At 39.2% G+C, this 11494-nt stretch overlaps 1 protein-coding gene across 2 annotated transcripts; it reads left to right on the forward strand.

The window, feature by feature from the left end:
• Nucleotides 1–6960: 6960 nt before the first annotated feature.
• Nucleotides 6961–11494, forward strand: etsrp (ETS1-related protein). Of its 2 annotated transcripts, none has more exons than XM_013274986.3 (8): nt 6961–7103; nt 7406–7487; nt 8743–8868; nt 8961–9029; nt 9339–9488; nt 9579–9812; nt 9923–10041; nt 10615–11494. In XM_013274986.3, exons 1-8 carry the CDS (start codon nt 7047–7049, stop codon nt 10891–10893), a joined length of 1116 nt encoding a protein of 371 aa, XP_013130440.1. In that variant the 5' UTR covers nt 6961–7046; the 3' UTR covers nt 10894–11494. The 2 variants fall into 2 exon arrangements, with proteins under 2 accessions (XP_013130440.1, XP_003451302.1); XM_003451254.5 differs by having other exon boundaries at nt 8776–8868.

Consider the following 11494-nt stretch of genomic DNA (forward strand, 5'->3'; position numbering starts at 1 on the left):
TCACTTCTCATGAAACCAACACGTCCTGCTTAGAAGGAAAAACAAAAAAGCTTTATTAGATTCATAAGAAGTCAAAGCATCAACACTCACCGTCTGAAGCGTACAAGTCTTAGCATCTCAGGGTGGATTTGAAAATGATTTCACCTCGACAGAGCTGAGATGTGACTAAATATATTTTTGCTAAGTACAACTAGCCTCTGTGATTTTAGTCCCAGCTGCTTTAAATGGTTAAAAGCCAGACTTCACACTATTTGCATGTAATTTGATTATAAAAATATCCTTATTGGGTAATAGGTGCCCACGATTTAGAACAACTTACTACACAACATTCCAAATAGAGTCTAGTAAATTTGTTTAGAAAAAAAAAAAACTTTATTAAAGGAAATAGAGAAAATCACAAAATCTCCTAGAAAATAAAACTCCTGTTTGCGTGTTTGGGTTTGTTTCATTCAGTCCCACATTGTACTTAAGCCATTATTTTGTTTTGATTTTCTTTCACTGATCTTGTGAATATTTAGATAACCTTACTGTATGAACATATGAAGGCCATTTTTAGCCAGTAGTTATAGGGCAGGCTGTAGTTCATCACTGCAAACCCTACACTCTACACGTTTCAGCACCCATGATGGTGTAAATCCAACAATAACTGAAACTACACACAGAGTTCCATAAATAACTGCAACTTTTAATCTTCATTCCTGTGATAAATATCAAACATTCCCTGAGACTAGGACATATGAGATCAATGAATCCTCATATTTTGAAAATAACTGTTGTTAATAATAAATCATTTATGTTGTACTTGGCGAGCACTGGTTCCTTTTTTCAAAATATGTATTTTCTAAAAAAAAAACCAAACAAGCAAAGCACGTGTCTCTTTGTAAACAGCTGGCTCAGCCTGAAATTGTGTGTCTGTTGTTGTCATTTGGTTTCGTTTCACAGTAGATGTAGGTGTGTATTATGACTAATAAACTAATAAACTCCTCATCTGAAAAATTGCTTTTCCTTGGCTGAGCAGTACACTTCAGTAAACCTACTGAAAAAGATTCATTTAGAAAAAGCAAAAGTAAAACTGGCCTTTTTCATGCCTGTGGAGAAGCTAAATAATTCACCATTACTTCACCAACAGGGAAGCACCTACCAGTCATAAATCTGTATTTTTAGACTCAACTGTCTCCGAGCCTCCTCTTCTCTCTCCTATTTTTCTTTTACCAGTAAAGTTAACATTGAAGGTATATTTCTAGCAGTAGCTCGGTGTTGTAGGTGATTGAGCTCTTCAATTATTTCATTTGGTTTGGGATTGCAGTGAGCAGCAGTTTTTTTTAAAAATTCTAAACTTCCTGTTAGACTCCCACCTGATTATATTTGAAGTTCAAACCCTTGACAGTTATGGGATATTAACCTTGCACATATATTATGAACCTGTGGTAGATTAAGGGCCATTATGTTAAAAAGCTCTTGTCTCATTTTGGTGGCAGATGTTAGTATTGAGTCTTGGATTTGGGGCACAGGCCTCTCTGTTTTGTTTGTTTTTGTTTTTTTTAAGCGTTTTGAAATTGCTGCATAGGTGCCCACATGAACACTAATGTATTCAAAAGTCCACCTGCAGCTTAAATGAGACTTCCACAATTTGCATCATGCAGCAGATGGCTGTCTTGTTTCCCTCCTGAGCTGCAGTGAAGTCATGCTACCATAAAGAGAAGATTTAGACACATCTGCCTGATGTTAAGAGTAAGTTTTCCAATAAGAAGTACTGCAGCCCCCCACTCACCACCCCACTTAGTTACAGTATAACAAGAAGGAAAGATTATATCACAAAAAACCCTGTTTGTGTTCTTGTTGCCACTTTAAAAAAAAATCTTTAACTTCCTGAATGTTCATAAAGATCGTAACGTTTTGAAAAACTTGTCTGACCTTTAGAAGATCTACATTCAGTGGAAAAAAAGAGCTGTTCGTGGTGGCAGTTAGAGCTTTGACAGAGTGCATCAGCATGGTGCAGTTCATAAAATTTACAGCCCCTCTTAATAAGAGGTTCCTGTTTTATTCAGGGCTGCTGCAGAAAATGCCCGAGAAAATGTGGCCCTTGGCTCGTTAACTGAGGAACTTTTTGGATTTTTATGAAAAATAAAAGATATATTTTTAATTAATCTACTTTTATTCTTCGGGGCTTCTGGGGAAAATATGTTTTCACCACACAGTAACAGTCACAAATCACCAAAGAAAGTTTTTAAAGTAAAACTGAAAAACTTACCAGCAGACTAAAGGTGAGATAAGATAACACTTTATTGATGCCCTGCTGGGAGGATTAGGTGTTACAGCAGCACAAAAAATAAACTGGCTGTAAAGATAAACGGATAAGAGCGGGTAAAACTACTCAGCAATCACAATTTAAAAAGTACTGTGCAATCCAAAGCCCAACATAACCGCATGACGTAACTGTAGGTTAGTAAATACTCGCAAAACACGATTATATTTAACAAGATGAAATTCATGTTTCTGCTGCTTTAAGAACTAAATGATCTAAATGTGTGTGTGTGTGTGTGTGTGTGTGTGTGTGTGTGTGTGTGTGTTTTTTTTAATAAATGTTGTCTTTATAAATGTCTACGATACATAACACTGAGAACTTATGATAACCAGGATATTCAAAAATCAAATATTAATATTTTCTTAATAATGCCTATATGATAGTAAAAAAACACAGCATTTTTTTTCTTTTAGACGACACAATAAACACAAACAATTTTTATATTTTTTTTTTAAAATAATATAGTTATCTTGATTTTATTTTGATCTGTGAAGTGACAGTCTGATACGTAGCAGTCTTGCTGTAAAGGCGTGAAAGTGAAATATAAAAAATGGCTCTCAACATCTGAGCTAAACCTTTGCGTTAACATTATGCTGACGTATTAAATCATGGTTGTCAAACATGCGGCCCAGGCCTGAGAAAAGATCCTCCAAAGATCCAAACCGGCCCATACTTTGCTTTACACGTGAATGAAAACAGCAGTGACGTAATTATGGTGATCTTTTTTTTACATTAAATGTTCTGATATTTCTGATGAGGTCAGCATTACAACACAGACATGAAGATATACTGAAAGTTTTCTTAGACCTCAATAAATGATCATATAGCTGTTTAATAGCAGAAACGATGCACGTGAGGCCTTTCTGTTTGGTTTTTTCGGCTTCACTGTAAATAACAAAGCACGTGCAATATTAATGAACTGTGTCTCAGGCTGTTGATCATCTGCTCCGTGGATGTCATCATAATAGACCTCTTTACATCCAAATAAATGTAGGTTATTTCAAAGTGTTTTACTGTTCCGCCCCACTTAAATGATCAATTTGAACTTTTTCGTGCGCCGTGGATTAAATCTCGTTTGATGTTTCTGGTCTAAATGATTTCTCCCTGCCAGTTTCATTCCCGTGCCTTCATGATTTCCAGTAAAACTCTGATGAATTTCATTTCTGGGGCGTTCTGGTGCCGTCGCTGACAGTTTACTTTCGCAGGCTGTCTGTGTGTGTGATTATTCCCGGTGGATTCCTGAGCTGACAGTTTGCTGCAGACGGTTGTTAATCACTTGGTCTGTTGTGTAACTTTATCCCGGTTGTGTCCTTGTGTTGGGGTGGGGCTCCCAATCACGACTCCCGTCTCCACGCACGATTTCAGCCGGCTGCACTTTTCCAGATGGAGTCGGCGCGGTGTGTGTGTGTGTGTGTGTGTGTGTGTGTGTGTGTCCGAGCTGAATAGCAGAGATGTTTGTTTATACAAGCCTCTGGGCTCGGCCTTATCTGCTGCAGCCACTCACGCCGTGATTTCAGACTTTCTTCAGCGGCTGCTTGTGTGTTTTTTACGGGCCATTGTTTTGTCGAATGGTTGCTAAAGATACTGAGATTTTTTTCTTCCTCCCACCTCATTAAAAAAAAAAAAACGACTGGCAAAAGCTCTGATTTCAAAAGGCTCCACTTCAACCCCACCCAAACTATGGCTCAGTTATTTGGTCAGACAATCAGTGACCGCAGCTCTGAAATATGTTAAAGCCATTCAGTGACGCGATAAAAATACACTCTACAAGGCCACCCATCTGCTATAAAACCTGCAGCTGTGTATGTGGAACTATTGATTATGTTTAGCAAGCGAAGAATTTGTCATTTTTATTGTACTGAAAATCGTGTTTTATGGGTGGTACATTAGTTAATGTCTTATTTTCGTCAGGGTCAATCTTTGGTGCCTCTAAATATCAAAATGGTAAAAAGAAAAGTGGTATTTTATTTTGTGTAACATACCAGACCGTACAGATAAACACAGGTACGACTAAGAGTAAACCACGGAATGAAAGAAAAAAGTGAGAGAACCGTTAATTAATAATCAGATTTTTTCTTTGTTCATTCATTGTTTCATTGACCGATTGTTCGGCCTGTGGCCTAAAAGAACTCAGAGTAGTAAGAAATACTAAGTTTGATATTCAGATGTCTCTTTTTTGTCCAACTTTCAGTGGAAAAAACAATGACTTACATCACTTGAATTATTAATTGATTATCATAATTGTCCATGACAAAATTGACTATTTTTGTTTTACAGCTAATCATATTTGACTAATTTAGGGGCCTCACTCTGGAGAAATATTCTTACTAAATTTGATAAAAGCTAAAAATGTCAAAAATCCACAGACATGAAAGGAAAAACAGTCGATTCAGTCTTTACTCTGAATTCTTTCTTATTAATTTTTCTCAGTCTGCTAACTGATTAATTGACTAATTTCACGTTTTAGTCTTTTAGTTGTTTTGTTTTGACTAAATATCCAAAAACCAAGGATATTAAGAGAAAGTGCTGTGACTTTGACTTTTTCTCAGTTAGCTTTTAAATCATCCTATTTGTATGATCTGTATGAAAGGTTGTCTTTGTTTTTACTCACAGAAAGACAAGATAGAAATCTCTCACTTAAACGTTTTCAGGGAACTAATTAAATAATTGACACATTATTTTTAGTCAAACTGAACAAAAAATCCTTATCTCATCTTCAAATGTCTTCTTTTATCTGACCAACAGTCCAAAAAAAACATGTTTCTATCATAAAAAAGTTTGACTTCAGTAATGAGCCAACTATTAGATGTGTTGGCTATTAATTTGTCAAACGACTAATCATTTAATTGACTCACAAATCCAGCTCTTGTTGTTTTAATGTATTTTATTCCTACAAATCACTTCACTGGCAGTGACATGAATGAACTGTTTAATAGCTGCAGTGTGATGAGTTGTGTGGTAGAGTTATGACTTTAGGCTAAAGTGTGGTAAGTATGACATTTATTATTCTGTGCCTTTATAATCGCCATTAATTTGTCCATTTTTATGTATCCAAATGTTTACCCTTTAGGCATCTGCTTTGTTCTCTAGCTCTGCATAAATGTACGTTTAGTGCTGACTGTACCCCTTTATTGTAGAATAATTAGGATAAAAATAAACAGTGTGTGTGTGTGTGTGTGTTTCCACCTTTGTGTGACAAAAAGATGCTTAACATCGTGTTACTGACTATTTTCACACACTTTCACAGCCACCTGCATTTAAGAGGAGGATTGGACTGAAAAGCTCCCATCACATAACAGGGAATAGCTCTGACTGGAGTGATTCCCCCCCCGACACACAAACACACAAACACACACACACAGAGATATGAATTCTGAATTCATAAAACCACTGAGTCTTTTGTGGTAAAAGTAATTTTCCCTCTGACACACATAGAGGTTTAATCTGAGTCATGTAGGAGCCGTAAGGAAAAAGGAAAAGGAAGTCCTACAATAAAAAATCTGAAAACCCAACGTTGTGGGGCCGCTTCAAACAAATCTCTAAGTTAATGTTTGTCTGTATTCCTTAATTTTAGTCAGTAACAGAAATGAGATGTTCACGAGTCCTGAAAATCATAACAGACTGCAACAAGTTTCAAATGTATGGAAAGTTCAAAAGTAAAACTCACCTGAGCTTTAAAAGAACTGGAGAACTTTTGTGTGTAAAAGTTCTCTGATACAGAGAGGTGCCCCCAGCACGTTTAAGCAGGCTAACAAAAGCCTAATATCAAAGGGAATTGAATCAACTCATTGCACTCAGTCTGGAGCCAGACAAACACAAAAGAAAAACAGGAAAACATGTCTGAATGTGTGTTGACTCAGCACGGCTAATAATAAATGAGAATAGTTTGGAATAATTAAATGAAATTGTACTCAGGAGCATCACCATTTAAATGCTGAACTCCTCTGTATGAAACTTTTCTCCCACAAATCGATGCAAAGGTACCAAAGTGTCCATACTGCAGGGAAATGTGTCAAAATGTCCTGATGGACGACCTTTAAATGTGACCATGTCTGCATGCTCGTGTTGAAGACACCTTTTTTCTTTGTCCTTATTCTAAACCATGTCACAAAATTCCTCCCTCACTTTTTCATCTGCAGTGACCATTTTCCCTCCAAAAAAGAAGAAAACAGTCAGTTTTAAGAAAAGACTTAAATATGGGTGCAGTGTAAGAGGAACAAGTTTACTGATAACAAAGGGAATAAGAACGATGGTAACATTGTCAGTGTCTGTGTATGTTCTCAGTCCAAGTGGCATGGAAAGAAAGAAAATTGACTTCTGTACTTTAACGTCAATAATGGACTATTTTTGAATTCCAAATGTTGGTCTTTATGAATACTATAGTTTCAGCGTGTTATCTTACCCCCCCCCCCCCCCGTTTGTCCAGATGAGAACTTGTAAATCTTGAAGTTCTGTGTAGTTAATAAATAAATTGTTCTTTTTGGAATAAGCTACATTCGCGTGTCTGTTACCTGAGACGCTTTTATGAATGAAAGTTTGATTGACTTGTTGCTGAGGGGGGAGGGAAAGGGGGTCGGGGTGGGGGTGTTAAACAAACCTCAGTGCAGCAGGTCACGACGCACCGCGTGCCCCGCCCACTTCTTTTCGCTGAGCTTATAACGGGACGTGGCCGACCGCAGAGTGACCACTCCACGCTGCTGCAGCCGGTACAAGTGTGAAAGAGAAGCTGTGAAAGAGCCACATGTACTGGGACACTTCGACCAAAGCAGGAGACAGAAACGCCGACTCCAAAGTAAAGGTAGGCTCGGTCATTTAAACTAAAATATATTTTAACACGACACAAAATGAGCAGCAAGTGTCATTCATCCACAACGACCAGTTTAAAGCGTGAACTGTGCTGTAAGGATGGACGTCAGCTGACAGAAAACTGCAGGATTCTTTGCTTTTCCGACTTTTTAAAAATTTATTTATTCCCTAATTATTCATCGAGATAAACACCAGTGGGAAACGTTATAGCCCCACTCGTGTGATTCTAAACTGCGTTTGTAAGTTTGAATTCATTCCCAGTGATGACAAAAAGTTGTAATCATATGACCGCAGATGGAGGTTTGCCAGAGCGGTTACTACACAGAAGACTTCAGGACGCAGGAAGTGCCAGCTGGTTTCGACTCTGCATCTTATGGTGAGTTTAGAGGATCCCTCTGATGTTGCTTCATCGTGACTTTCCTGCTGATCCTGCTGCACGGGGCTGAAACTCTCAGACACATCAGACACAGGGTTTTTTTTTTTTAATGTTTGTGCGATCTGTTTCCTCTGAAGCCGAGCAGCTGAAGGACAGAGGAAACATGTTCGCAGACAGTGTCATCACATCTGTCAGAGCTTTCTCTGCGAGTCCTTGACACGCCTGTGATTATGTGTGTGTGAAATAGTCTGAATGGGCTGAGATCTGCAAAGACAGAGAGACGAAGGGTGGTCAGGTTAAAGACGGTCTCTGTGTTGCACTCCCCTCTCTGTCTTTCCTAATCCTTTCCTCCAGACTTCCTCCTCCAACAGATTTAGAGCCCTCGCCCCCCACTCCCCATCCCTCCATCACTACTCTGTCACACTCCCTCCGCTGGCGTTTCCTCCCCCTCCCTGCCTTGTTTCCTCCAAGCTGCCTCCATCTATAGAACTGAAAAAACCTGGGGGGCATTTTTTTCTTTTTTTCTCATGTCCCGTCAAGATTTCAGCCCAACTGTAAAGTCTAACTTATAGATTTCCCCCACAATTCTTCTCTCCATGAGTTTTTCTGCAGACCTGAGCTTTGATTAACCTCCTTCTTAAAGCACCACACCAGCATTTTAGCATAGTCTTTCATATTTACAGCGAACTATACATTCATAGCAGATTTTAAGTTCATGTTTTGTATTTGTTTGTCTTAATATAATCATAAAATCAGCTTAAGTCATAAGAAAAAAAAATCCACCTTAAAAACAAACATAATTTAAACATTTGCAAAAGAACATAAAGTCACGGAGCACCTTAGTCTATCAGGAATTAAGCGTTTTGCAAATAGGCCCTGCTTACACAGATCTAAGTACAGTGAGTTTGACAAGAAAAACTTTGTTTTACAAAGTTACAAAAAAGTATTTCAACCCTTTACTAAATTAAAAAGTGTAGTTTTAATTACGTAGCCTAATATTACATAGGTTTATCCTCATTGTGTGCTCATTATAGCAAATCTTATACAGATATGATGTATAAGATGCCCCCTAGACACAAAGAACAGTGTCATCCTGTGCTGCAAAAAAACTGCTGTGAAATGAATTAGTTTAAGGTTTACACGATTAAACAGGTAATCCTGTATCGGTCTGGTGCTTTAAAAAGAGCTGTGCTTCCATCCAGTCTTCACCATCCTTCACTGACTCCATCTGTCTGTATTATTGTTGAACCTCCAGACTACCCTGGTGAAGACCTGTCTTTTCTGTTAGACAGTAAAGCGCCCGGACAGCAGCAGCAGCAGTACGCGGCAGACAGCAGCTACCCGGAGCCGCCAAAAGCTTCCCATCCTTATGACACCAAAGGTAAAAAGAAAAACGTGTTTTGGTATACTTTGCTTGCTTATTAAAGTCAAGTGTTTTTGACTTATCTTGTATTTTTGCTCTTTTACCCTCAGTAAGTGACGCTGCCCTCTTCAGCCTGGATGTATACCAGGAGTTCAACTGGTGGGCCTCGTATCCACAAGGTGAGGTTCTCACATTCACTGATGCTACATGTAAAATAACTCTGAAGGAGACCTATAGTGTTCATATGTTTTATTCGGGAACACCAGAGTGTTGCTTTTTGAGTCGCTACTTTTTAAAAACAGATATTTGTGTATCCCCTCTCTGTGACATCACACAGAGCCGTGAGTAGAAAAAATCTTCTGAAACTGAGCTTCCAGAGCAGAGTAAAGCCCGAGCTTACAGGGCTTATTTGTGCATACACTGACCTCATTTTAAGTTGTCTTTAAGGGAATTGTGTTTGTGACTAACTCTCTCCTTCTGGTGCACAGATGGACTGGCAGTGGACCAGTCACAAACTGGATACCAGGAGTCTCCTCAGACATACCAGAACTTGGTGTCCCAGACCGGACAGTTCAGCCCTGCCGTGGAAGGCAGCCACAGCCCCTTCCTCACAGGAACGGGATCAAACTCAGTACAAAGTAAGACATTTCACTCGTGGGTTCAAACCAAACACTTTTCCAGTGACCTGATTTTTGTAGTTAAGCGTGTGATTCTTCTGTTTGGTGCAGGCGAAACAGATCAGAGCTACTCAGATGCACAGAGACAGTCCTCGTGCTTTTGGTCTGAATATCAGTCCCCCAACTTCGCTGCCCCTCCATCACACCCATCTATGGCCTCATGTCCCTCAAACCCCGGCCTCCAGTCCTCAGAGCAGTACTGCCCCCGTGTGGTGAAACGAAAAAACGCCCCTCCACACAGGCTGGACAGGGAGGGGCAGATGACAGGAATGTCGGCTTATCCAGGTTAGAGTTTGCTTCTTTTTCTCTTTGTATAATGTGACGCACAGATAAATCATTACAGCGCCAGCTACTTACTTTGACCTCATTAAATTGTCCACAAACTCTTCATTCAGGTTCCGGTCCAATCCAGCTGTGGCAGTTTTTACTGGAGCTTCTGCTGGACTCTGCCTGCCGCACTTTCATCTCCTGGACTGGAGACGGATGGGAGTTCAAGATGTCTGACCCCACAGAGGTAAGAATCCTGTTTTAGACAAAGCCACTGTTGAGCACTACATGGAACCGATAAAAGGTTATTTCTTAGCTACTTCACAAAACTTTCCATTTGAGTGTGTCTTTGTACTTTGGAGGGAAACGTTGATCACATTTTAGAAAGTCGAGTTGGGAATCACTTGTTTTCTTAAAAATGGAACCGCTGGTGTTGAAACTTTGTACATTTTAACTGAGCAATGACTGGATGGGGGCCCCTGTTCATATTACCTGCAGTGCTGATACTGCTCATCCTGGTACTTATAGAGCCAGATTGACAGGGGGCAGAAACGAGCATTGCACAGCTTTACTGAAAGGTGTTAAGATTCATTTATGTCGGAATAAATCATAGAAGACAGAATCTGCTCATATTACTGCTTTACACAAATATTTAACGCAATTGAATAAACACTTGGATTCTTCTGTTTTTAGAAGCACTTAAATAAATCATCTTACTTATTATAAACTTTAACAGATTTTTTTATTAGTACATTTACTTAATTACATTATTCATTTCTATTGTATTTTTCTGAGCATGTGTTTGCTGGTGATCCCACAGGTGGCGAAGCGATGGGGTCAGTGCAAGAACAAACCAAAGATGAACTACGAGAAGCTGAGCCGTGGCTTGCGTTACTACTACCACAAAAACATCATCCATAAGACGGCGGGCAAGCGCTACGTCTACCGCTTCGTCTGTGACATGCAGGGCATGCTGGGAAAGTCGGCACAGGAGGTCCTGAGCAGTATGAACGTTTTACCCACAAACACAGAGTCCTGGCAGTGCTCTGGGGTATCGACAGCCTCTGACCACAGCAGTGAAACGTGGGTTTCACAGTAGGGGGCCGACCCCAGGAGCCTCCGTGCTGCTGGCTGACAGACCTGAACGTTTTGAGTACTTCAGCCTTCAAAGTGAACTCTGCTTCCTCAAGCCTCGTGGAAGAGGATGAACTTGTTGTAGGCAGTTTACAAATGCTGCATTTCAGGTAATAATAATTAAAAGTATATAGATCCATAGTGCAGCCAATATTTAATGACATCATATCATTTTTTCTTAAATGTTAAAAATAGCTACTTGACCTCAGGCTGTTTTAAGTGCAGCACAGACACCAGCCAGGGGTATTTTAAGCACTCGGGTTACTTTTACTTTTGTCCTCTGGGGTTGTTATGTTTGATAGTTTGTTTGTTTTTTTTTCTAAAGAAAGAATGGATTTGTAAATAGTGTTTATATGAACCCTATGTAGAGTTTTGTGCATTTATGTTATTATTATTATTATTATTTTCTAAATACAAAACTCCTGTCTACCTCTGTTGATACTCTGAATAACAAACTGGCGGTTTTCAGGCACTTGCTGTGAAGGTTTCAGTGACGTGTGATGGTTGTCTGATGTAAATAAACTGTATATAAACGTGTTGAATTAAAGTCTTCTTTTATAAAATTA

The sequence above is a fragment of the Oreochromis niloticus genome, linkage group LG11 (assembly GCF_001858045.2).
Source record: "Oreochromis niloticus isolate F11D_XX linkage group LG11, O_niloticus_UMD_NMBU, whole genome shotgun sequence".
NCBI classification, from domain to species: Eukaryota; Metazoa; Chordata; class Actinopteri; order Cichliformes; family Cichlidae; genus Oreochromis; species Oreochromis niloticus.